Source organism: Chaetodon trifascialis, chromosome 18 (assembly GCF_039877785.1).
Source record: "Chaetodon trifascialis isolate fChaTrf1 chromosome 18, fChaTrf1.hap1, whole genome shotgun sequence".
Classification (NCBI taxonomy): Eukaryota; Metazoa; Chordata; class Actinopteri; order Chaetodontiformes; family Chaetodontidae; genus Chaetodon; species Chaetodon trifascialis.
In genome coordinates, this window is record NC_092073.1 from 20402692 (window position 1) to 20428730 (window position 26039).

At 43.0% G+C, this 26039-nt stretch overlaps 1 protein-coding gene across 1 annotated transcript in view; it reads left to right on the forward strand.

Annotated features, from left to right (window-relative positions):
• The first annotated feature begins 12884 nt into the window (after positions 1-12884).
• LOC139346820 (A-type potassium channel modulatory protein DPP6-like) overlaps positions 12885-26039 on the forward strand; it is a 182396-nt gene continuing 169241 nt past the window's right edge. Inside the window, exons 1-2 of the mRNA XM_070986130.1 lie at positions 12885-13180; positions 13283-13350. Of these exons, the coding sequence (XP_070842231.1) occupies positions 13294-13350 (57 nt within the window). The 5' untranslated portion in view covers positions 12885-13180; positions 13283-13293. The remainder of the gene's footprint in view (positions 13181-13282; positions 13351-26039) is intronic.

The window sequence follows — 26039 nt, forward strand, 5'->3', positions numbered from 1 at the left end:
CAAACACCAGGAGGAATAAAACAACACAGAGAAAACACAAAGAAGCTCAAAGAGACATTGTGATTGACTAGCTGTAGCATAGAGTTCGCTAGCATGTTTAGCCATTAGCTCCCTGGGCGAAGAAGGGAATAAATTTCACTGCTCTGCTACGGCAGAGCCTGGGGGACCAATCCTCGTTTGGTAAATGTAGATGCAGGATATTCCATTTAGAAATCAGCAAATATAGTTTGTCAACACAGATGCAATAAAATAGAACATTTTTGTAGCTGAAGGAGAGATCTGGTTGTAGGCTTCTTTGCCAATAGTTGTTTTTCTCTCTTTTTTTGCTGTACTATGCTGTTTGATACCATTGTTTCTCACACGAGAGGTGTTAAAGCCGACAGTTCTTTCTCCTTTGAAATATTTCCCACCTACAACACATGCAACATATGCACACACCTCCACAACACATAATACCCCCCCACACACACATACACACAATCCAATTACCCCTCACAAGAAAGAGATCAGGACTTCCTTCATGCTGTTATTCAAAGGAGCTAGGCTACAATTAAAAATACAAACACCTCTCTGAGCTCTACACCGGGAATTTGGGATCTTCTTGTTCCTACAGTGCAGAATGATGTATGTGCAGAGGCTGACACTCGAAGGCTGTTTTCACATTCATCTGCCATAAGATGAAAATCCAGTTTTAGAAAAGGCGGGCCGATTGGTGTGACTTGAGACATCGCAAATAGTTTGGAAACAATATTCAACTTGCACAATATTGAAGCCTCCAGTGCACAAACTCTGAAAATGAACTTTCAGTAAAATACACATACTGTAATTAAGACAACCTCTGTGAATTTTTTTGAAACAACATATTTGCATAATCACAGATTCAAGATTTTTAATGAGGGAGAAGGAGTAGGAAAAAGACACCAGAAACACATTATTAGTCAAAGTACAATGTTTATATACATCTTAAATTATGTCTGGAGGGAAACTTTTTAGTTTAAGTAAATATCATTTGGCAGTGCTGGAATCTAGTAATCTAGTACACAAATGTGGCACAAGCTAATGCTAACAAACAAGCTAGTCAAGTCCAGTTGCCCACTTGTTAAATGGCAAAGCAAGTTGAATAAAGAGCAACAGTAAGCTCTGTTTAATGTTTTTGTCTCAACATTTCATGAATCTGAACACATGCTGTGTCTTCCTATGCTGAGGATTTTGCTTTATTGAAGCAGCTGGGTGTGAATGTCGGAGGTGCGTTTACCTGTGAAGGGGGAACAGGGACAATGGAGAGCATCGGGGAGTTTAGAGCAAAGTTGCAGTCCAATGAATTTCGGGCGCTGCTCTTTGATGGATCACAGGACATCACAAAAACCACCTTGCAACTTGACAGAGACTCCGCTGTGAGGGAATAAATGCGCTAGAAACACTGCCTTTGAGCAGTGCAGCAAGTGTGAAGGGGACTCTCACATCTCGACATAATAAAACCCAAGTACAGATCTCTTCTGTCACATACTCGTCTCTGAGGCTGAAGCTGGAGAGGACGGCGAGGAAGATTATGTTCATTCAGACTACGCTGTGAATGTGGCGAGTACCAAGCATCACCTCCTGGTACTCACCTGATTACCTGACCCAAACAATTATGTGCACCCCAGAATATAGATGATTTTTCCAACATTATACATATTGTGTGTGCTTGGATTTGAAAGTCTGTTCCTCAAAATTGTACTCAAAGAGTGCCTTAACACTAAATCCACCTTTCTGGGTTACTAACTTACATGCAGTCACTTTATTACACTATCGTTTCATCATTTTATAGTGGTTAGTGCAACAGAAGCTATTTTCCTTTCTGAGGATGATGTAAACAATGGGATCCACTGGTAAAAACATTGCTCCATAGCGCTCCTAGTGGTCAAAAGCTCCACAGGGTACCTTTAAGTCCTGAATGCAGGACTTTTGCTTCAGATGAAGTACAGTTTCATGTTGCATCACCATTGTTGCTGAAGTAAAAGATCTAACATGCTACGCCTGATTTTTATTTCATCTAACAATGGAAAGGTCGGTTGAAAGCTTACGGGAAATAATTGGAAAGAACTCAAAAATAAAGTTTACATGTGCAGCTCAGTGTGCAAAACAAACATGGAAGTGTCCTGTGTGAACATCCTTGCAATGGTAATTATAAAACTGACCTGAGCTCTTCTGCGCTGTTGAGGAATTTTTCATTCTTGACAACAAAATGGTTACCATGTGGTGCAATAAATGACTCAAGAGTGCACTGACTTTACAAAGCCATTTATGATCTGTGTCATGGCTCCGTAAGACTCTTATTTGTTCCTGTGTTTTCTGTCTGCCAGCTGGCAAAGTTTCTGATGGAGTGGAGACGGAGGAGGCCTGACAGCTCAGCTGGTGTCAGAGTCGTGGTTCAAGCGAGAGAAAGACATATCATCGGCACTGCCTCTGCCTCTGCCTCTGCCTCTGCCTCTGCCTCTGCTGGGGCATCACGATGACGTCTCTGTTCCTCTTTGTCTTGACACATTCTTATGAATAAGTCAAAAAGTTGGGATTCGCAGAGGAGTCATTCTTGCACTTCGCGATCCTCCTGCAGAGCGGATGATTTGAATCGCAGATTTTTCTTGAAAGCTCAAATTGGCAACAAATCGTGCTCTTTGCTAGCAGGCAGGTGAAGCTTTGTTTGTGTTTTGCAATTTCCATTTAAATATGAAATTTCAAGCAGCTGTTGAAGAGTTCTGGGAGTGATGCGGGCAAATATACGCAATGTTATGACACAACGTCTAATTACACATCATGCTGTTCTAACCTACTGATGCCAAACATGTTCGGTGGTTGATGTGATGACTGTTTTCCTTCCTGTCACTACATCTCTACCAAGTGACCTGAATAGTGAAGTCTGATCTGCGTGAGACAAACAGAGGCTTTCATTAATGCAGCGCTGTGTCACATCCTCCCCGTTTGTGTCACACTGAAGCGGGAAAATAAATGCGACCTTGAAAAGAAACTTATACAATTTTTATGCAAATTATGCAAATTGGATTAGCTCTCGGTGAAATCTGTGCATGTCTGTGTGTAAGCACGTATACAACGACGCCGACCACAGGCAATTGATTAAAGTCTGAACACAGATTTGTCACATCTCGCATCATCGTGGAATTAACATAAATTGTGTTCAAAAACAAAATCTGAAAGTGGTTTTATTTTGAAATGCAAATTTTTAACTGTTGAGTGATTATTTCATCTCAGACGCACATTCGAGAGCTTTGCTGTGAAAGTGGGAGCCAATAAGCTGCAAAGTGAAATTTTTAGCACGTCGTCCAACTGAATTAGAAATAATTCTATCTCCTTGGCCGGGCCTGTTATTCACTTTCCTCTCTCAAGTCAATCAATGCACTCTATTTCCAAGCCTCCATCCCTGTCTTGATTTAATCTTAAATTGCAGTGCACCGTGTCTTCCCTGTGAGTAGACTCATTCTCTCCCCGTTGTCAGATACCATTGAAGACTGATGTGATAATCAATTTGAACTTGGTTATCCCTTTGAGATCTCAGGAGTCACCACACTCGCATCTGACGCATCTGAATCCCTCTGACCCTCACTGCAGTGTCATCAGAGTTCAATGCATTTAAAGGAATTTGAATATGTATGTATGCATATATCACCATTTATGCCTGGTGATAAATTTGAGGACAGCTTTGAAGGCAATATCCATTTTTTAATGCTGCATGCACGAATATTATAGATTCAACTTTTTACCAAAAGTCCACGAACTCCATGATTTTCAATGTTTTGATCTGAATCGAAAAGCTGTGTTTCAAACTGGGGGCAAAGGGTTTTAAAGACATGTGTAAGGAACTTCTAGCAAATAGCTATTCACAATGCAGTTGCATTATGGGAAGTACAGTGTAGTGTTTTTGACCCATATTAGGAACAAAACTACCTTGGCCTCTGATTCAGAAATCAGCCAGCTTTATCAAATAGCAATACTAACACACAAAACCACCTATTTAAGTCTCTTTCAGAGCATTTATGTCAGGTTTTTAGCTGTGGTAGCCTACCACATTAATCGCACCCCAGTAACATGCCAGCAGTATTTCCCACTAAGCATGATCAGCCCAAATATAGCGTAAACTCACGTGCACCAGCTAACTAGCTCATCTGGAGCTCAGGATTCGTAACTAGCTTGTAGGCTCAGTGTATTTTCTGCTGTCTAATATGGTCAAATTTAATAATGACCAACATGAACCAGACTAGGCTCCTTTCAGTTTTATGACATCACTTAACGCTGATGTTAGCTTCACATCTTTCAATTGCTGACCGACAAATTCACAAAGAAACAGATGCTAACAGGTGTTAGCAACCGGCGGTGTCTTCAAGTGGCAAACTAAGCGGCGCCTGTCCAAAATGTGCACTGCAGATGCAAGTTTTGCACCACAACTCTCCAAAAATTCTGCTAATTTTTGTCTTCAGCAAGTGAGAGAAAGAGAGTAACAGTGTCTGTCGTATTGCTACATAATGAGTAGCTCGCTTGCTAATGGACTTGCTCAAGCTGAAGGAGGCCAACCTATCATAAGGAACCAGAGAAACACAGACAAAACACACAAATCCAGGAATATCCCTTATGGAAAAACTAAACCATTATTGTTACAACTGCGACTGTTCATGTAGGACCCTATAGCTATAGTAAGAGCAGTAAGTAAGAAAATAGGTTTCAGGCCTAAGCACACTGTACAAGATGCAAATCCAGAGTGAGACAGAAATTGCAGCCCATCCATCCTCGTGTCATAGCGCTCTGTCAGCCACTCTACTGTGAAGGTGGTTATCACCAATCATGCACCTATGTGTGTTGACAATTCACGAGATGTTTCATCAACGGAACTGAAAAGGCTGACTGATCTGAAGTAATAAGTAGCCTTCTGCAGGACCGCCGCAGATTGATGGTGCTGATATCAGTGTGTCATGGAGCGGAAAAGCAAATTATGACTCTCAGCATATTGGGTGAAATTGGGGAATCTGCACCTGGATGTAAGTGCGGCATGATCACAGTCGGGAATGAGATGGAGTTGTTAGCGTTCCTGTTAACAGCTTCATCTACGCACGATAACAGCTTCACTCTCATGTGCCTCTCTTATCTGTATCACAGTATATGCTGCACCACGGTTTCTCATTTTCACTCCAGTTGCATTAACGTGTCATGATTGAAGTACATAGATATGATTGTGTCTGCTCTTACTTATCGGTGGGCAGTGATAATTTAAAGAATAGAGAAACAGACAGTAAAATGGGATCTGCTGTTTATCTCAAGTACAGGGCCCAGGAATTATTTCCCTCTCTGCCAGAGAACAATCTGAGACTTTGATGTTCTCTGTTGAAGACCAAAAACAACAGGATATCTTGCTAGATGTCTGTCAAAAAAAAAAATTCTATTTTTATGCACAACTTCTATAATTTCCTTCAGTGCTTCAAACAAGTATGTCAATAATAGAACAGTGTTTGAAGACTGAGCATCAATATATTATGTTTTGTGGTTATTAAGTGTTATTCTATCCTTCCTTTATGTATTTTATATATATGTGTGTGTGTGTGTGTGTGTGTGTGTGTGTGTGTGTGTGTGTGTGTGTGTTTCTGTCTTTCTCTAGGGACAACAGTGTTGGTCAGTTGATTAGGTCCAGATTTAAACATCTCAGCAACTGTTTGATCATAATAATAATAATTATAACTAATAACTTTCAGATCAGCCTCAGCCCTACCTAATGTTAAATCCTAATTACCATGTTAGCCCCTGCTTTAGCATCAGCATGTCAGCTCTGTCCTTGTGAGTATGTTAACAAGCTGACATTAGCATTTAGCTCAAAGCAACGCTGTGACTAGTTGCAGCCTCTCGGTGCTGTTAGCATGGCCGTTTCATCTCAGCTAATTTGATGTGCTGGATTTCCTCTGTGCACACCGGGATCTTCCCATGTTTGGGCTCCATGTTGTTCAGCACTGCACCAACACACACAACCAGAGAGATGGATCCCACTATTTCAGGAATGGACAGAAAATGGCACTATGCAGACTAAAACAAGGGTCAGACATATCTAATTACTCTAAGTGGGAGCTGACATTACACAGAAAGCCAAAAAGACTTTCTTTAAAGAGATTGGAGATGAACCTTTTATGTTGTTTGTCTCTGGTACAAAATGATGTTGTTCTGCATGAGCATCCAGCCTCAGAAACAGCAGCGGTCTTATTTTTATGCATGCATTTTGATCAATTAAATCAGTGATAAACTGGCTTTTTTAGCCACCCTACAGTCTTCAGGTGATAATGTCATGTTGGGTTACATAAAGTATACACAGCATGCAGAGGAGGACACATGAAGAGCAGTTCCAAGTCAGTGTTACCATGAAAAAAAAAAGTCAAAATAAAAAGATGCCCTTGAACTTCATCATTTATTTTAACTCTCGAATCACTAATGGAACGAAGGTGAATCAGCTGCATGTGCAACAAACAAACCATCAGCAGGTATTTGCGCCGCACACGTGATGACGAATAATAACCTGTAAACTGAATTACTTCAGCTGCAAACAAACTGTTCCCTCAGTGGAAACAGCAGTCAAATAGCTTTTCCCACCTGAGAGAATGGAGGTCGTCTCCTCTCACATACTGGGGCCGTAATCAAAATAAGATCACGCAGCTCATTTCCATATGTTTTGGTAGCAAGGCCTCAGGCTTCAAATCACATACACATACTTGTTTATGGCAATTTGATGCTGATGTACGCAGCAAAGATGGAAGATTTATTAGTCAGACATTATTGTGACTCTCAGGAGTCAACTATTGTGTGAATGTTGTCCTTTGCAGTGACATATTTCTCAGACCAGATGAGAATCAATACCTTCTTCCAATGCATATAGTCCTTAAGATTATAGGATAACCAAACAGCAAGCAACATGTTAAATTTTGCTGTTCTTGTTTACAAGATGTTTGCTTATCAATTACACTCTGTAGCTGTTCTGAATCACTGCTCATAACAATGTTATCTACACACTTGTGAAGACTTGGTGCGACTCACACAAAATCGAAGCGCAAGAAAAAAACACATTAGTGTCTTCACAGGTAATTCAGGGAGGATATTTCTGGACCTTCATGGGTCTGAGAGGTTCAGTTTACAGGTATTGAATTTCCAAGAATCTATTAATTTTAACATATCATTTTGAAGTCAGCGCTTTAATTCCCTCACCAATTAGCTGCTAAAACCAGGCACTCTGTGAGCTCTCTTCCCCGCGGAAATACCTGCATTATTTTCTTCAGTCATGCTGCATTTGAAAACAAATCGTGGTAACTTAATTAGAATGCACCAATTCCTTATTCCATCTGGTGTGTGTGATGCGATTCGGGCTCCATAACCGCTTTAACACCCACAAACAGAAAGCAAAGCAAAGAAACCTGCATTTAAGACCTGAACACCTGCACCGGAGCAGAAAACGTGCCGTCCGTGGACTGTTCCAGGATTAATTGGCATCCGATGTGTTGCCGAGCAGCCAGAGGTGTGTTAGCAGGCAGGACGGCAGGCAGCAGATGTGGACTGGGATTCGCCCAGCAGCTGCTATAATCCCTAAATCTATGCGGCGACCTTTTCCTCCTCTGCACTCATTTCAAAGTCAAAAACTTCAAAACACAACTTTTGCTGCTGAATTTCAGTCCATCGTTCAGTAATGCTGCCATGTTTTCATCAGCCATGATGGTTTTTTTATCTCAGATATAATGCACCTGTCTTCAAAGTCTTACTATAGATCAACAGCAACAATGTTATAGATTTTAGCTTCAAAGATGGCTACAATTAAGCAGCACAAATTAATTATTACATCCTCGGTGAAGTGCCCAGATCTCACTCCATTCCTCTGCTTTTCATGTTTAAAAGTGACACGAGTGAAATCAATGTGAACAATACGAGTCAGTTTCCTGATGCAGCTCAAGCTGAGGGGACCTTGGCCTCCATCATGGCTTGAATATCTGATGATTTAGGATCTTTGTCACTCTGGTTACCCAATCATGTAATTGAATTTCACACAACTGGCGTGCTCAAAGCTACGTCTCCAGCCTGAACGCATCACCTGCCTGCCATCTGCTTCCACTCGCTCGACTCACTGCAGAGACACAGATTGCTGTTCAGGGAGATGCTGACGCACAGAACTTGGCCAAAAATGTAAAATTGGGCCAACAGGGGTGTTTTGAATATCCAAGTCACTGTTCGGGTTATGTTCAGATATTGCTGTGCAATAAACACAGTGCTATTTTAGACACGTGTGTGTGCGTGTGTGCAGTTACTTACTGTGGACTTCCTCCTGCATCTGTGCAGCCATTCTGTCATCTGCCGAGAAACTGAGCACACCTTGACTTTATGTATCCGTCATCTTATTTTCTAGCATGTAAATAACCTTCCCTGTCCTAGTCTCGAAGTTAAAAAGAAATTCAACAAAATAGCACTAAATAAAACCACTAATAGCACATGTATGTACTTGGATTACCTGTTTTTACCTGTTAGAATCACTAACTTTTTGTGCAAGATGCAAAAAAACAGCCTTAATTTAATCTAATGTGCAAATGAAGCCCAAATACTACATGCCAAACAAAAAAAAGCCTCACGTAGTCTGAAAATACCAGTATTGTGGGTTAAAATGGCAGCTCATCACATCTAAACCAACACAAATCAAACTCAATGTTCCTCTCTGAAGTGTCTGGGAGGCTGTTTTCTCCCAAAAAAAGGGCCTTTTATAACATTTGGATGCTATCAGGGGAAAAAAAAAAAGAAAGAGAAGCTTCCGAAATGAGATTATCCCGACCCAACATTATTATGCATAAATCCATTATCTGGTTACAGCAACACAGAAAGCAGCACCCTACATTAGCATTCACAATATACAGTAGGAGCGAGGAGCGCCGACGTAAATATCTGAGGACATGCACATCAAAAGGTTATCCAGCCCAAATAATCTGTACCACGTTGATTCAGAGGCTTTGGAGAAAGAGGATTGCCATATGAAAGCCACCCACCTACATCATTAAGGACACACACAATTTTACATCTCGGCATTTAAAACTTTTCTGAAGGTTAATATTTCCAAGTCAAAAGCTTTTGTGCGATTTTGTGCCGCTTGTTGGGTCTGAATTGCTTTTTCAGTGAATGCATGTGGGTGAATGCAGCATCGCCATAGGCCGAGGCTGCTGTAGAGGTATGAATGTGTTATTTAGTCATGTTTGTAAACTACAGTAGCTTCTCCAGTGGCTAAAGGAAGCCGCTGTTAATCATAAACCCAGTTCCATGTGCTTTATAAGCCTACAGATGATGATAAGTTGAATGAAAGAAAGAAAAGGCTGAAGGTGTGTTTCAGCTGAAAGTGAAGTGACCTTTTTGATTTTCAGGATTTTGAACCGTGTTGTGTTTTTGCAGTCTGTTACCCGTGAACCTGGGTTACCAACACTTGTTGACTCTTACGTCAAATCTCTACGATGTGTTGTGCAGACAACAAAACTCCACCTCTTCTACTGTTGCTCTCCTATTTTCTCTGGTGCCGGTTCATTCATGAAGTAGTCATACAATTTTAGCAATAACTGCAGACCGCCCCCCCCCCAAAAACAGCCGTCTAGGTCGGCCATGCAAGTAGCTTATTACACGCTGTATTTACATTTATTGTTCAGTGGCGACCTCCAGTGGCTGCAGTTATTATGACTTCAAAGGATGAAGTATAAAGGGTTCAGATCAATCCCTGTGGAGAGGAGGTGGGGTGGATGGATGGGTCAAACTAACACAGGGCTTCGTAAACCAAAAGTCTACGTTGACTTATTTTAACTTATATATGCAAGTTAGCTTAGACAACGTTCAGCACTTACGTCACCTACGTAAGATAACTTACGTAAGTAACTGAACCTGATTGTGCTTATTTTAACCCAAACTATGATCTTCTCCTAAATCTAACCAAATTTGTGGCCTAAACCTAACCAAAGTACGACCGTTTCACATTAATCACGTGTTTATTATCGTTAGCATGAGGTACCTAGCTGCGACTGTTAGCAAGTTAGCCACCAATCATGTGTGTCATTTTGGGACTCACTGGCAAATGATCCATTCTGTTGGCTAACTGTCATTTTTTCCCCTCAATTAAACTCTTTTCAGTCGGACTGCCTGCGTCTTTCCATTGCCTTTGAGTGTGACTGTGTCCTGTTTAACATTCACTTCGGGTTCCACCTGAAAACACCTGAAAAGCCTAACTTTAACATTAAACTTCCAAACATCCTCTTTGAATGCAGACTGAATGCATGTCAGGTCATTCGATCTGTCCTCTGGACGAGCCAGCAAGTGCTTTTCATTCTAACTTCAGCATTGTTTATACCAGCGAGTGATTCTCCAAGAGTGTGACCATTCACCTTTCAGAGCACACCACTGTCTTTTCTCACTTCCTACATTTGTAATTTGAGCGCAGTCAGTCAGTCTGAGGATTATTTTAATTGAAAGTATCTTCAGAGCCTCGATGATAGAAATACACTCCAATGCGTGCGAGTTTGTGCGAACAGATTGGCCCTTAATTAAATGCAATGGCCTCACGCGGCACCTGCTGATTTCACACTAAAATCTGCAGACAGGAAAGCATCATAAGCTCCGCAATCAATATGGCTGTAATGGAGGCGCCCATTCACTGTAGTGAGAAGGAATACCAAGCAGGCAAACTACTGTAAGTCAGCAGTTGTGCCAAATGGAGCATAAGCACAGCGAAACACAACAAAAGAGCAGCTTCTCAGTGCGGCTTCAAGTCGAGCTTCGACACCAATCTTTCAGTTCACACATCATTTAGTTAACGTTGTAGTTCGTGTCTCTGCGCCTGAGCTCCCGTGGGAAAACGCCGGCGCCCACGTCAGCGTTAACCCTGGATGTGACAGCGTGGCTCAAGTGTGGAGGTGAACCTGAATCTCAGGTGTCCTTACCTGTCAGCGTGGGTCAGCACTGTCCACACACTGACAACCGGACTTCCACGCTGACTGATGGCCTGCTGATAGATTCTGTCAACAGGCTGATTTAACTGGGGGCGAGATGTCCGGCAAGCAGAAGAACAGAAGGCTGAAACAGTCAAAGTCTGTCTATCAGCAGACACATATCCTATTGAAGTGTCCTTGGGCAAGACGGTGAATGCTGACCTGCTCATGTCTCCCATCATCAAATATATATGTACACAACTCTGCACTGTGCTATAATACTGTGTCTTATAATATTAATAGACAACATGGACATTTGATCACATGTTTATAGTCCAAATGCTCTGATTGGTCCAAAATCAGATCATAACGGTGATCATTTGAAGCTCAGTTTGGACAGTTTTTAAAGAGGGATCAGAACATTTTATATGGTTTTCACTCAATAAATAACATTAGAATTTCAATTATTTTAATGTGAAATACACAAATTAAGTCAGCATTTCAGCGCATAAGGCATCCTGTAACTGAAGGATGACACGACACACGTTCACGTATCTGTAGCGACTGCAGGAACGGCTCTGATTAATTATTAATTATAAATATTTAGAACAAAATAATTTATCAGATGCCAGCTGTGCAATTTTGGTGGAAGCTGAAGGGGCGACGCTTTCAGTGCAGTGTTTGGCCATTTAACACACATTAAAATGTGCTAAACTAAAGTTTTGAAAGGCAAACCGCAGCATGAGCACTCCAACTTTATATTAAATCATCAAATCTTTCATAAACACAGCATCCCAGCGGCACTTTTTTTAAGGTTTAAGGTGACTAAAACCACTTCAGCCTGAGAGGAAGACATCCATCTACCGCAAACTCGTCCCTGAGACTGAAGTGGATTCACAACATCAAGCTCCTTCAAACCACCAGTCTCAAGTCCCCCTCATTGACGTGTGCTGGCACTGCTTATGCGGCGGTTTGCTGCATGATTTATGATCTGAGGTGCATGAAGGAATACATAACAGCATATGTCTTTTGATCATTCATTAACATGCTGGACAGATATAGTCTTGGTATAATTGAGTCCGAGACAGGTGACAAATTGAGGGAAAAACATAACAAATGATGTCTCCGTACGAGGGGCCCGGCATGGTTCAGTCACTGTGAAAATAATGGGAATCTTTTGCTTTGGCCTTCACAGCTGCCAGATCCCATCTGAACAGCCGTGACACCTGTTGGGAGTATGTTCCACAGTCCTTCTATCACCATCATCATAACGCCAAATTTCTTATGGGAACATGGTGTCCACCCCTCCGGTGGTGTTACAGAGACTTGGAGAGTCATTAGGACGTTCTCAGACACTTCCTGTTTGTTTCAATGCAGTAATCTCTCATTTTTGCCTCCCTGCCCTGCAAACCTTCCTCAGAGTGAGTGACAGCGGCTTCGTCACAGCTCGGCACCACCCTGTCCACCTAATTGTCACGCTCGGAGGAAGCTGGCCCTCCTAACATTCATTCATCAGCCGCTAATTGAAACGAAACAAATTCACTTCCTCGTGTTGAGATAATGATTGTGATGGTCACAAATAATTTGTCAAGTGGAACTGTTGGTGTCAGCCACGTTATCTGATCTGATGGAGGTCACTTTGTGTTGGTGTGAGGTGTGCTTTGACAGGAAGGAGACAAACCAAACTGAAATGGTGAGAATATCAGAGTAGAGCCAGAATCAAATTTCATTTCTCACAAACAGATCTGCACAGCCTACTTTGATGTCTTCCTTCATGATACATGGTGGCAGTGTACCTCGCAGTCCCCGCTGCTGTTCTCTACTGTGGAGTGGGCGAGCGCTGTTGACAGGCTCCTTCCTCAACCCCGTGCAGTCAAGCTGTCAGCCGGAATGCGCTTGCGCAATTGCTGCGCTCACACACAGCCACGCACAAACACACAGCTCCTCGCAGTGAGCGGGTGTGTGTCCAAAACCATCCGGGAAGCGCGCGAATGCGAAGGAGTTCCTGCCACCAAACGCTGTGAAAGCTCCAGTCTGACCAGTTGATTTGGTGGAAAAGTTCTCATCGGATTTACATTCGCGTCCTTCCGCCCGCATTTGGCGCGCAAAAACAAACAGGAAACCTCGCGGAATCCTCTGGACTACACCTGGAGAACATTTAAAGCGTCTCTGAATGCCAAACAAGCGCTTTGCAAGCCGATAACGAGGGCGATCCCGCGCGCCAGGTAAACCAAACACTCGCTGCTCGTCAGCTCGCCTGCATGAATCTGACTCCAACTTTCAGCTTGTCAGGGGAAAAAAAGCTTTACTTTGTTGCTTTTTCGCAGAAGTTTCCGCCATGAACCAAACGGCAGGCGCCACCAATGCGTACCGCAGGTGCTCCAAGGGAGGAAAGGTAAGAAAGACTCGCTCAGAGGAGTTCAGATGTGTGCCAGCACGCTTCTTCCGTGCGTCCAGGCTCGGCGCAGCTCCGGAGGCAGCGTGGCAGAGATACTGAGCGCAAGCCAAAGAAAAGCTTCGCGCGCGCTTTGGAGATGTTACAGATTGTCTGCAGTGATCAGCTGAATGAAAGTGGGGGATGTAAGGTGTCGGGTTGTAGGAATATCGGACTGTTTTGTGCAAGTCAGGCTAGTTTGCAAAAGAAAATGCTCCATTTTGCAAGTTTTTCTCAAAGCAGTAAGTGATGCGTTTAACAGCTGGCTGCTCAGTTCCTGCTCTTCACATCTCAGACCTCCTCATCAGTCAGTCCGCGGTCATCTGCTCAGGTCTGAGATGGTGACACTACCATAAAGACACTGTTTAACCAAGCCCGTGACCCACAGTGCAAGGCTGCTTCCACTGCTGCTGAGTGGATGTGGAGTCAACAGGGGGGGGGGGGGGCGGGGGCGGGGAGTGGAGGTGGGATGAAAGGGAGGATGGGGGAGAAAAGCTGGAGAACGTGGGAGGAAAGGGAGTGAGGAGAAAAGGGGGACTGCGTGATAGAGTCTTTCCAGTGCAAACCATTAGAGGAGAGACAGGCTCTGGTGTGTGTGTGTGTGTGTGTGTGTGTGTGTGTGTGTGTGTGTGTGTGTGTGTGTGTGTGTGTGTGTGTGTGTGTGTGTGTGTGTGTGTGTGTGTGTGTGTGTGTGTGAAGGAGCTGCTCTCATTCCCAACACATCTGGCTCTGTCAACATGCACCACGAGCGGAGATGAAGTGTGAAAGCTTATTTATCACCAGCAGCTACGACACATGGAGCATCCGCAGCAGAGTTCCCACTGCTTACAAATATTGATTTTTCAGCTGCAAATATTTGGAGTTGATGCGTATTGATGGCTCAGGTGCACTCGCAGAGGTGTGCAGAGGGATGTGCTAAATGAGTCCTGATGGGCGTGTGTTAACACACTGCTGCACGGCGCCGGTTAACGCTCTCCGTGTAACCGACACAGACGCTTGTTTTCTTCCTCCGTGTGGTGAAACGGGCCGCGAGGCTTCGCGCTGGGAACTTCACAATAAAACCCTCGTGGTCATGAATTTAAAGCGTGCAGAAAAGGGAGCCTGCAAAATGCATGATTGTTCCATCAGGCACCACTGTGTGTTTGATTTCTTTTGCTGAGTTTGGTTTTTAATGTACAGAATGCAGCATAAATACCAAAGGATGACACGTCGGGTTGATCTGATGATTATCGTTGCCTGTCAGTTGTCTTCAATTAGCTATTTGGTCTATAAAAGGTTTCCCAAATATTCAGTTTAGTGTCATAGAGGAGTGAACAACGACAAAACATTCACATTCAAGAAGCTGGAATCAGAGAATTTTGATTTTTGTTGCAAAAAATTGCTCAGATTAATTGATTATCTAAATAGTTGCCGATTAATTTAATAGTTGACAACCAATCGATTAATGGTTGCAGCTCTTATGACAAGTATTAAAATTGACAAGCTAAAAAGCTTTTATTTTAAGAGCTGTAAAGATTTTTATCCCATAATGAAGTGATTTTCACAGTGGCACAGCAGGTGCGTGTGCCTCACAGCAAGAAGGTCGCTGGTTCGATCCCCGGGTCGGGCGGGGCCTTTCTGTATGAAGTTTGCATGTTCTTCCTGTGCATGCGTGGGTTTTCTCCAGGCGCTCCGGCTTCCTCCCACAGACCAAAAACATGCTCATTAGGTTAATTGGTGACTCTAAATTGTCCTTAGATGTGAGTGTGAGCGTGAATGGTTGTTTGTCTTGTGTGTTGCCCTGCGATCAGCTGGCGACTGGCTCAGGGTGTACCCCGCCTCTCGCCTGTTGATGGTTGGGATAGGCTCCAGCCCCCCGCAACCCCGAAAAGGGATAGTCGGGTGCAGCTCAACTAATTATTGAATAAAATTGAAATTACGACATGTTTTTTTTAAAAGGGCACATAATGAGTCCGCTGTAACACCTGAGATCACATGTTGCTATTGAGACTGTGTGAAAAATAAGTGTAACAGCGAGCTAACAGTAATGGATAAATGGCTAAAGAGGCTAGTTAGCTCGAAGCAAGCAGGCAGTAAGTGTAACAGCTAAAAGTGATGGATCAACAGGCCAAAGTGTGATGAAGAAGTGGTTGAAATCTCAAATTAGTAATGAATAACTGGGATTTAAAAGCAATGATAAATATGCTCAAATGTTCCTGAAAGTAATATATAAACAGGCCAAACTATCGATAAAGCGTGGTGATCGTGGCATTGTTCACTCCCAAGAGGTGCCACTAAACTGAGCTAAGTGGTTCAGACCGGTTCAGTCATGTGGAAAAAACCCACTTTGTTCATTTCAATAATCAATAGTGTTCAATAACATCCTGTTTCAAACAGATTCAACGAACACATTTAGAACGTGATAGCTGCTCGAGCTCATCTGACACCAATGTTGGAAGTCGCTGCCAGAAACTCATATTTTCCATGAATGCGTCTGTTGTGTCTCTGCGTCCGTCCTCCCCGTGGCTTCTGTTCAGCGGGGGAATTTTGTTGTCCGTGCTTTAATATTCACAGGAGCTTTCACTCACTGCTTGTTCTAATTTTGGGCCGTTTCATCTCCTCTTACACATCAACTTTGAGAGAGAAAATAGATTGAGACTAAACACCTCTCCAGACACTTTCGTCTCCAGACAGCAGTGTCCCTTTCATTATCTGTCCCGTGGCCGCTTTTAGCCCGCCGGCTCAGTCGTCCGCAGTTTCAAACTGTTTGTGTTTTGTTGCCTGTTTAAAGCTTTGGTGCTGCTGAGCGCCTCTCTTTGATGAGTCCTCTCTCTCTCTCTGCGGAGTTTCTATTTCCATTCATGTTGACAGTCGGCCGCAGAGACATTTCGTCGTGGATTAATGACACTCTGATTAGGTCTGCATGTGTTCTGCAAGCCTCTCGACAGGATAAGCTTCGCATGGTCATCAGCTCGTGACGAGCTTTGACAGCTTTCTAAACACCTGAAACGAGAGGAGAGCGAGTGTGCTGTGTCTCGAGATTATTTTAGGATCCTTGAGAATTCTGTCGATTTTGTGTAGTTTGCTGTTTTTAAAAGATAAAACTGGCTCTAACATTTAAAACAAGACTTTAAAGAAGCCGTTGGCCATGCAAGCAGCATCCTCGCGCCCATGTTGTAGTCTGGTGTCATTCCCGTAGCTCACTGGCTCAATGGAGAAATGCAAAAAGATGTTCCGGTTATTTGCGACGCCAACAGTACGCAGCGTCCTCCAGCCCCCATCATGCATTGCAGCAGCATCTCGGAGCTCCTTCCTGCAGCTTTTTACTCATTCTAACCATCAAACTGTTCCCGTTGTGCTCACTTCCCACACTTTCACTCTTATCTACCTGCACAGAGAGGGGGTCCTCTTTCTGGGGGTTGTTCAGAGGCCCTCTGGGAAATGTAGGAGGTCATTAGCAGCAGTAGAGATGAGGCAGTTTCAATGAGCGGAGGACTTTAAATGTTAGCTCTGCTGCAAGCAATTTCCCTCCAGGGATCAGTAAAGTTTTTCTGACTCTGAACACGTGAAAATGAATCTTTAACTCTGCAGAACTTAAAGTGATGATACCTAGAAGAGCTGCAGTGAGCTGATTCATTGATAAATTGAATATCTTTTTGGACTGTTGCCTTGATATTTTAAGACCTAATTCGGATATTTTCTCACATTTTATAGGTCAGATTAAACAACAGTCAAGCCCATAAGCAGATTAATCAATAGAGTCATTAGTTGCAGTACTAAAACTGCATCTAGTGTAAGAATACAAGGCTGAAATTTTCCTTTAAGTCTCTGAGACGCTCTCGTTAGAAACACAAGCTGCCTCTCATAGTGAGTGAGCTGATAAGTGAGTATTTAGTGCTTCTAATTGAATCATTTAGGATTATATAACAGTTCACGTTAAGCATCCGCAATAGTTCATGGTCCCGTTTAGATCAGCAGAGCAGAAGAAAAGAAGTCGTATCACAAGGACACTGCAGCGCATAACGACCTGTAACCAGATTGGCTGTTGCTGTTTGAAAAACGCAGACGGAGTCACGCAGCAGCAGTATTGTTGATGTCCCACCTCATTTGTAGGATGAAAACAAGCATTCAGACTCCACTCGGAGTGTATTATGTGTCTTAAGTGAGTAGGAGATCAGATTGAGGAGGGGTTGATATTGCATTGCAGTCTCTCTATGATGTCGGGACGTGACAGAGCCACTAGAGGGCAGTGTGGTACTGCAGGACGTGGACCTGTCAGGGACTCTTGCTTTGAATATATTTTTTAAAGTGTATTATTTTTGAAACAGTTATTTTGAAATCCATTATTATCTTTTATTTCACACTTCAGACTGAAAACAGTCTAATGAACACATTATACATCATTAGAAGATATTTTATTTCACACTTCAATCCTTTCCTGCCTCTCCTTTGGTCAAGCTTGATCAGCCATTTCTAACTCTGTCTGTTCATGATACAATGCACTAGTTCCTCTACTTGTTCTGTTAGGAGTGCAGTTGTATTTTGACTGCTTTTAATAAATCTAGGATTTTCGCAGCTTGTGAGATTCCCCCTGCTCTGAGATCAATTCAGAGCTTAGCTTATTTTTGACTCCATGGTTCTTGCCGCTCCTTTCCCTTTGTCTCCGTCACAGCAGGCTAGTTTGATTATCTTGGCCCTTGACAGCCCTGCAGTCCTGCGTGCGCACGCTAAATCCCAATTAGCTTCCCCCAGTTTCACAACCATTTGCAACTTTGCTAATCTCTGCATCTGCAAAGCCCAGAAAATCCCCCAGTTCTTCTGATTATGGTTTCATAATGAGAATATGAAAGTTTAATTTGTGGGACTCGGGAAAAACACGACTAAATTGATGGTCCCCTGCAATGAATATGTATTAACTGCTGCTGCCCAAATATAAATTGATCACTTGACTAAATCTGCCTTCTGAAGGTATTGGACTTCTGTCTTGTCGAATAATTGGAAGTTCCCTGAGGCTTATTTGTCTGTGTCATTATGATTTCTTAAAGCTAAAACAGTTATTGAGCTTACATCAGAATACAAATAACCACGCCGACCCGTTATGCAGAGCGAACGGGTGCTAAACAGATATTTCAAGCAGCACAGGAGCTAAGCTGAGACGTATTTGGATTGAGGGTAGACTTCTTAATTACCGCAGCTTTGTTGGCCAACAGCGGGGCAAACACCAGCGCAGATGTGCCAAGTATTGATCCCTGCTCTCATTACACTGCAGGCCATTGTAATGCACCGTTATCACTCCGACTCCCTCGCTGGAGTCTATGGAAATGATCATTGATTTTTTTTTTTTCTTGCACCCGAAGTAAAATGGCAGGAGAGCGTCTGTCTCAATCATCTTTGCACTTTGGATTTCTCTACTGGAGGTGTTCTCCTGCTCATTGGCACCAGTAATCTTTTTCTCCTCATGACGACGCCTGTGAACGGGGCCCTGCCATTGGTCAGACCGAACCCATCCCTGCTGCACAGCAGTGGCCTTTGCAGTGCTGCGTCTTTGTCTTTTGAAGTTGCTCTTTCATGCTGGTCTCCAACACATAAAAGCTGCTGTCTGACGGTGACGTGAAGAAGAGTTTGACTCCTGAAAAAACAAACCCACCTTGTGCCGCTGTCTCCTATTTATATGGGAACTTGTTTAGAGTGTACACAATGAGATTTCATTTGGAGCCACATCTCAGAGCTCTACCCCTGTGAAATGAATAATGCAACGCACAGAGAGAATAGATTTCTCTCTCTTTTAACACCAGTAGGTGAAGTGGTTTTTCTTAAATGTGTTGCACATTGTTAATTCTGCTGTAGTGGCACTTCTGTTTGTGGTGCACTGAATCATTGGGCGGTGCAGCCGTGCTCCCCTGCCCGAGCTCGCGCCGCACAGAGGAAATCCTCATGGAAACAGGAGCTTTATGACAGTATGTTAGCTCGAGAAAAACATGCAAACACAGGGCGGTGTGTACGTGCACGCACGTTCGAGGTCGGAGCGCTGTGTTGGTGCCGCGTGGCTGCAACAGCTCGGCCACGGCTCTGTGTTTTCCTGGGGATGATTGACACCGCGGGGAGTGTAATTGCACGAGTCACCCAGACCTCCCTGACCCTTTGAGTGAGTGCTTGGCTCGGCAAAATGCTTGGGTCATGACAGCCCATCTGGTAGCGTATCACAAGCAGTCAACAAGGCCCTATGAGACAAATGGCACCACAACAGTAAACAGCCGCCGCTGGTTGGGAGATAGACACATGAGCCATATCTAAAATCACAAGCATATCCACTATGAGCCCCCGGAGGCCTCAGTACCCATCAAACCACACTGAACCGGCTGCATCAAGAGCGTCTCATGCTGTCACAGCCTGTCGCAATGGATTTTTCCCCTTCTTATGCCACTTTTATGGACATATGACGCAAATGAGCCCCTTTTTCAGGAAGAGGAGATTCGCTAGAACATTGCAATGAGCTGACATGCAAGAAGAGCTGAGGGCTCCAGGTCAGGTTTGAGTTTGCCCTCTGCTGGATGAAAGAGTTCATGATCCTCAGTGAGCTGTGCATAATGAGCCATCTGAAATGGTCACATCATTAAATGAATGCTTTCTTGATGGCGAGCCTGAAATGAGGTGGTTTGCATTATGAAGAGTTTAATTTTGCTGTTTTTAGAAGGATTGCGTGGACGGTTGCAGCAAAGCATGATTGCAGCTGTTTATAGGCTGCAGTTTGCTTCATACCACGACAGTCTAACATCACTCCTTAGAGAGGCACAGTGCGACTTTCCACCTCATCATATAAGACAGCAGGACCTCGGCTCCTCTCAGCAAACCATAATTGTATTCATTCTGCTATTGCATTGACTTTCACATGAAAGGGAATATGAAAATAAAGAGGATCCTTTGTGTTGTTGTTGTGTTGTCAGCGTGTTTGATCCTGCAGTTGTAACGTACTATACTTGCACTTGGACTGGAAATTCAGATGAAGAATAAAGGCCTCTCTCTGCTTCTTCAGTCGCACTGTTTATCCTTATCTTCCCTCAACCCACGCACGAGCGCTCTGGGCAAACTTATGTGCTGAATGGCCTTGGTCACATATCCAGAGAGATGCATACAAATAGCTGTACCTCTTTATGGGTTTATTCTGGCTGTATGCTCGATGCTGCGGATGTTTTTTAACTGTATTATTGTAGAAAATGTCAAAAAGTTAAATATAAACGCAGCTTTGTACAGCAGCAGTGTCCACAGACCCATAAAAACACACAGCACTGCTGAATTTCTCGATCCTCATCAGTCATCAGTGAGTCTGTCGATACTGTTGATCATCAGATGCTTTTGAAGTGGCTGGATTCTCTTGATTTGATGAAAAATCCTGAAATCGGTTTGCATTGTGTGTCGTGGCTGATTGTTATCTGTCCACTGTCATTAGTGTTAACAAAGGTGTGCCACAGGGCTCTATTCATCTGTACATGGACGACATCCTATGCACAACAGCGCCCTCTGTTGCCCAGGCGGTTCAAAATTAGCATTTTGATTCCTTTACAGCAAACTTTGATTGATCTTAAATGTTAGAAAACTGACAGACTCACTGAAATGAAGCTCACTGCTCTTAATGTGAGTCCAACTGAAGGAGCATCCTGTGATAAATGATTCCTGGCTGGATGACAAGCTGCGCTTTAAAAACACATTAATGAACTGACTAAGCCCTTTAAAGGAAAACTGGCATTTTTTTATGGAAACCAGACTTGTATTAGTCAAACCTGCAGAAAACAAATTGTCAGCCTTTTTACCCGCTATGGACTGTGGTGATGTAATTTATATGCACGCTTCTGCCTCCGCTCTTAAACCCGTACATGCAGTCTATCATTCTGCCCTTAGGTTCATAACGGGATGGTTTTAGAACGCATCGATGCTCACTGTACGAGAAAGTTGGGTGGTGGTCGTTAGCAGTCAGAGGAGAACTGCGCTGCACTCTTCATCTATAAAGGCCTTCTTGGCATCTACCTGAGTACCTCTCATGTCTTCTTAACTATAAATCAAGCTTGCACCGCATGAGGTCCTGAGACTGTCTGGTCGTCGAGGATCAGCGTGTCAGTACTGAGAAACTGGCTCTAAAATCCGATGCACAGCACAAATGGAGCAACCTGCAGAAACTCTGAACGAGCTGATCCCTTTGAATCAATTTTAATCTCTTTTGATAGACGTGGGGCGCCGTGAATGTCGATTTTGTTTGAATAATGTCAGCTCTCATGTTGTTATTTGCCTTCATTTAATATTTCTTTATTTAGCAAGGATATTAGTAGAAGACACAATATATGTCTGTTATCTTCTGAATCCTGTGTGTCCCTCTATTGTTTTATATGTGTTATAACTGTTAGATGAAATTTCTGTGTGTTGTTATCAGGGCTTCATTGCTCTCAATGACCTTCCCTGGTTAAATGAAGCTTATATATGTGCTTTGAATGTCTCCAATGGCAAAGTTAAAGCGTTCTGTGTTGGTTGGTGCGCGACTGCCAGTGGTGTTGCACTAAAGGTTACAGTGCTAGTGCAGCATAGTTGGATTGCTATGTAATGTTTTTGAGGGTTAAACAGTGTTTTTGTAAGGAGCCTGATAGATGTGTCAGCATCTTATTTTGTCTGGTCTCAACTTGAAGCCAATTTGTTATTGCACAGTTCTGGATATTCATTTCAAGCAAGCGAGTGCTAACCCTAACCTCTAACCCTAACCTTTCTGCTGTACAGTTTAACTTGAGAGGATTGTAGGTGAGTTTGTGTTGGTTGCAGTTGTATCTAAAGCAAAGCAAAAGACTGCAAATGTGTTATACAAGATGCTGATACATCTTTTTTAGGAATGCATTAACTTAAACTTGTTATGTCATTGAGGGATTATGGAACTTAAAACCAACTTGCAGCATTGTGACATCAACAGTAGCGGCTGGCATTGGAGCCTTTTCTGATTCATACATTTGGAGCTAATTTTGGTGGAATATCTTAAATGCACCTCTTAACGCTCACAGGGTCGATGTCAAATTCACTGTCAGTGGACCAACTGCAAATGTTTGACCCGGATAACATCCGTCGCTGGTGTTGTGCTGCAGATGCTTCACTATCCAGAATAATTGGAACAGAACCATGTATATGCTATGAGGGGGAGGATTTTCCCTTTTAACGTTAAGGTTTGGCAGTTGGCTTACTTCTTCCCATCATCCCACTGGGATCCATAACTGCGCCCGTAGCTTATTAAACAAATGCACATTGAGCCATTCCAGACCTCAGTGAGTGAAGTGAACTGTGTGGGCTGGCTTCGTGAGGCTACCGGTGGATACTTCAGGAAAATATACGTCCAGTTGGTTGGTCACCGTCTCTGAAACAAAATGTCTCTCCTGTTCTTGCAAAAAGGTTTATTTTTAAGTTCACAGCCCGTCCTGGTGGTATGAAGAAGGAAATCGATGCAGCTTATCAGCCCTGGCATTTGAAGATGAATTTGTGTTATTTAATATTGTTATTAGATGATTTATTGTTATCGATCAGCGTGACTTTTCCAGTCTTCTCATGACGTGTTAGTCAAAGTAAAGAAAATGCCATTTGGTTCATTTAATGCAGGCAGCCATTTCTGCACTTTGATGTGAAGTTTGCTGGAACCACAAGGGCTCTTTACAGAGCTGGAAAGACCTTTCTACACAGAGGCGTTATATGGAACCATTTTTGGCGATGCCGTAACTCCTCTTCTTCATTATAGTCCCAAGTGTGTTCCAGGGAATATCTAGGTCTTTGAAATCCCTTTTTATATCCCTTCCCTAAGCTGAGCCTTTCAGCAGTAAGCTCTTGAAGACCTTATGTTAGCTCCTGGTTGTCCACGCGTGTCTCCTCACACTTACTTACACTGAGCAACAAAGAAACCTTTGGGTCAAATCCTTTAATTAGAATCACTTCACTTGATTTCAGGTGAAAGCATATTAGCTTTGTACATGCTTTGAATGTGATCAGCTAAACCCCAGCACGCTTGCAACCCTCCAATTTTAAGGTGTGTTGCACAATCAGGGAGTTTTGGCTTCCTGGTTTAAAAGGTGCAGCGTTTTGTTTTTGTCTTTGTTTTTGCTCCTTTCTCTGTTTTCAAGAATGAAATAGTTTCTTTTTTTAATCCAAAGGGTATTTTTTTTAATTCAAAGCAATCAAAGGGGTTTTGTTACCTTTTATAAATAATGTGTTGTGTTAGAAATAGATTTTGTGACACTATATGCATTTAAATTGTCACTTTAATAGCACATGGATTTTCATTAGCACCTTTAAAAGTGAATTTAAGCCCCTCCATATGTGCACCACATAATCATTTGAACTAAGGCAGTCATTTAGCCCTATTTGGCCTGATTACTTGGCACTCTGCTGGCTTGGCCGTGACTTTTACATATTGTTTTCCGAGCTCTGTCCTTGTCTCACTGCACTTCCAATCTGCAGCCTTTATTGGAATGTATAGCACGGCCCTGCCACGGCCCATTTTCATATAACTGGTGGAGGAGATTTTATTGACTTATTGCAAAAAGCTGGTGTATAACCGATCGGCCGAGCGTCATCTGTCCCCGCATCCCGGGCAGTTAAAAAGAGGTGATTTGTCGTGTTAACTCCCTCTGCGCTCTACATTGCCCTAAAACAAGATGCTGCTCCCCTTGACAATGAACACTCGCCGCCTGAACATAAACAACGGTTTTATTGTGCTCCAGTCTGTGAGCCTCCAAATCAATGCTTTGTAAATCATCCACAGGAGACATGCAAACAAAGATCCAATCCGTGTAGCCAAAACATCTATGAACACACTGGCACATTAATACAGATGGATAAAGTGCAAAGGGCCAATGCTGTGTACTGTCAGCCAGTAATAATGAGTGGTTTTGTGGCAAAATGGCAAAGAATCAGAGAGATGAAAGGATCAGTAAAGCCATCAACCATCTTTTCAACTCAATTCAAAGTTTAACAGAAGCAGAATACTTTCTGATATTTCACTACTGTTGAACCTCACCTCGCTGCCTGTTTGTATTAGTTTCACTTAATGGCTTTTGCGCCTCCAGAGACAGGACAATCTAAAATGAGCCGCAAGCTGTAGACAACAGCAGAAAGTGGGACAGATATGCAGGTGCGGTGTCAAAAAACAGCCCACTCAGCCCCGTCCGTTAGGCTAACCTGGTTTAGTGTGTTGTAGCGGACCTGCAGCGCATACAAGTGCGCCGTCTGTTGCATGATATTCCTCAGAAAGATGGTGCCTCAGGGATTAATCTCTTTGCATCATTAACTCTTCTCTTAATGATAAAGTTAATATATGTCTTAATGAGCGGGCTATGCATGGGACCAGAAGCCTGGAGTTTGAAGTTAGAGGCTCCATCTTTACGTCAAACATCATCTTTGCTTCTATTTATGGCCGACATTTTGCAGCAGTAATCACTCTCTGCATTTGCGATCTTTGATCGCCTCTTTATATATTACTTTCCGTCGTTAGCGGCGGTGTCTGCGAGGCATGGACACTCTGGATGTGATGCAGAAAGCAGCATTAGATGTGTGTCAGAAAACGTAGATAACTGTCCGGTTTGGCGGACACTATACTTTACACTATACTTTACTTCATTACTGCACAGCCTGTTTACACAGGTGCCAGTTGTGCACTTTAGTATTCTACTTTATTTTTTATACATATTTTTGTATTATATTGTAGTCCTTTATTTTCTGTCTTAGATTATATTTAGATTTTGTTCCACTACATGATTTTTCTTCAGACTTTTATTCATATCTGCAGCAAGAATTTCATTATCAGCCACTGCTTCACTGTGTCTGTTGTGCATATGACAATAATGAACTTCAATTACTGTCAGCATGCAATATCTTAGCTTAGCACAAAGACTGGAAACAGGGGAAGCCTGCTCTAATGACATGTTTTTTCTCATTTGTTTAATATGTGCAAAATGCGTGTCGTAGTTTTTTTTGGCCAGGCACAGTAATTTCCAGGAGTCTGTCCACTGGATGCATCTCACAAGGTTGAAAAATGAAAGGCCTTGGATGTTGCTGTCATCCATCATTCTGATATTGACCCCACACAGAGACATTTGCAGCTGAAATGCACCACTGCCCGCAGGTCAACGTGATCAACGATCGCTGAATTTCACCTGATTTCCAAAAACAACACCCAGGCTGCGTTTGGCCTGTTCGTTTGCTGCAATGCAACATGATGGGAAATGAGCTTCACCGCTTTGACTTGCAGTGTTTTATACACACAGTCTGCACAAAGGGTGTCATGCTGTTGCACGGTTGTGTGATGACTATGTTAATGCCAGCGTCGAGGAAAATTTTCCTTTTAACTCCAGTGAAATCCAGTTAGATGTCATCTCTGCACACACATTTCACACATCTGCTGCACATTCTGTACAGTCGCTTTACATATTCCCACACAGTACAGATCCTGTTTTACAGTGTTATTTACCAGACATTTTCCAGTCTTCCTGGTGTGTACACACAGGCAGTGTGTGAAATGTGACACTAATTTGCATGCTGACAACGATTTCTAGTGAGATTACAGCCAGCTGATTGATGGCCACGCTGTTGCCCCAGAAACCACCTTGGGCGATGTGATATGACTCTCCCGTTATCAGACACTAAAGCATATTCCTGTA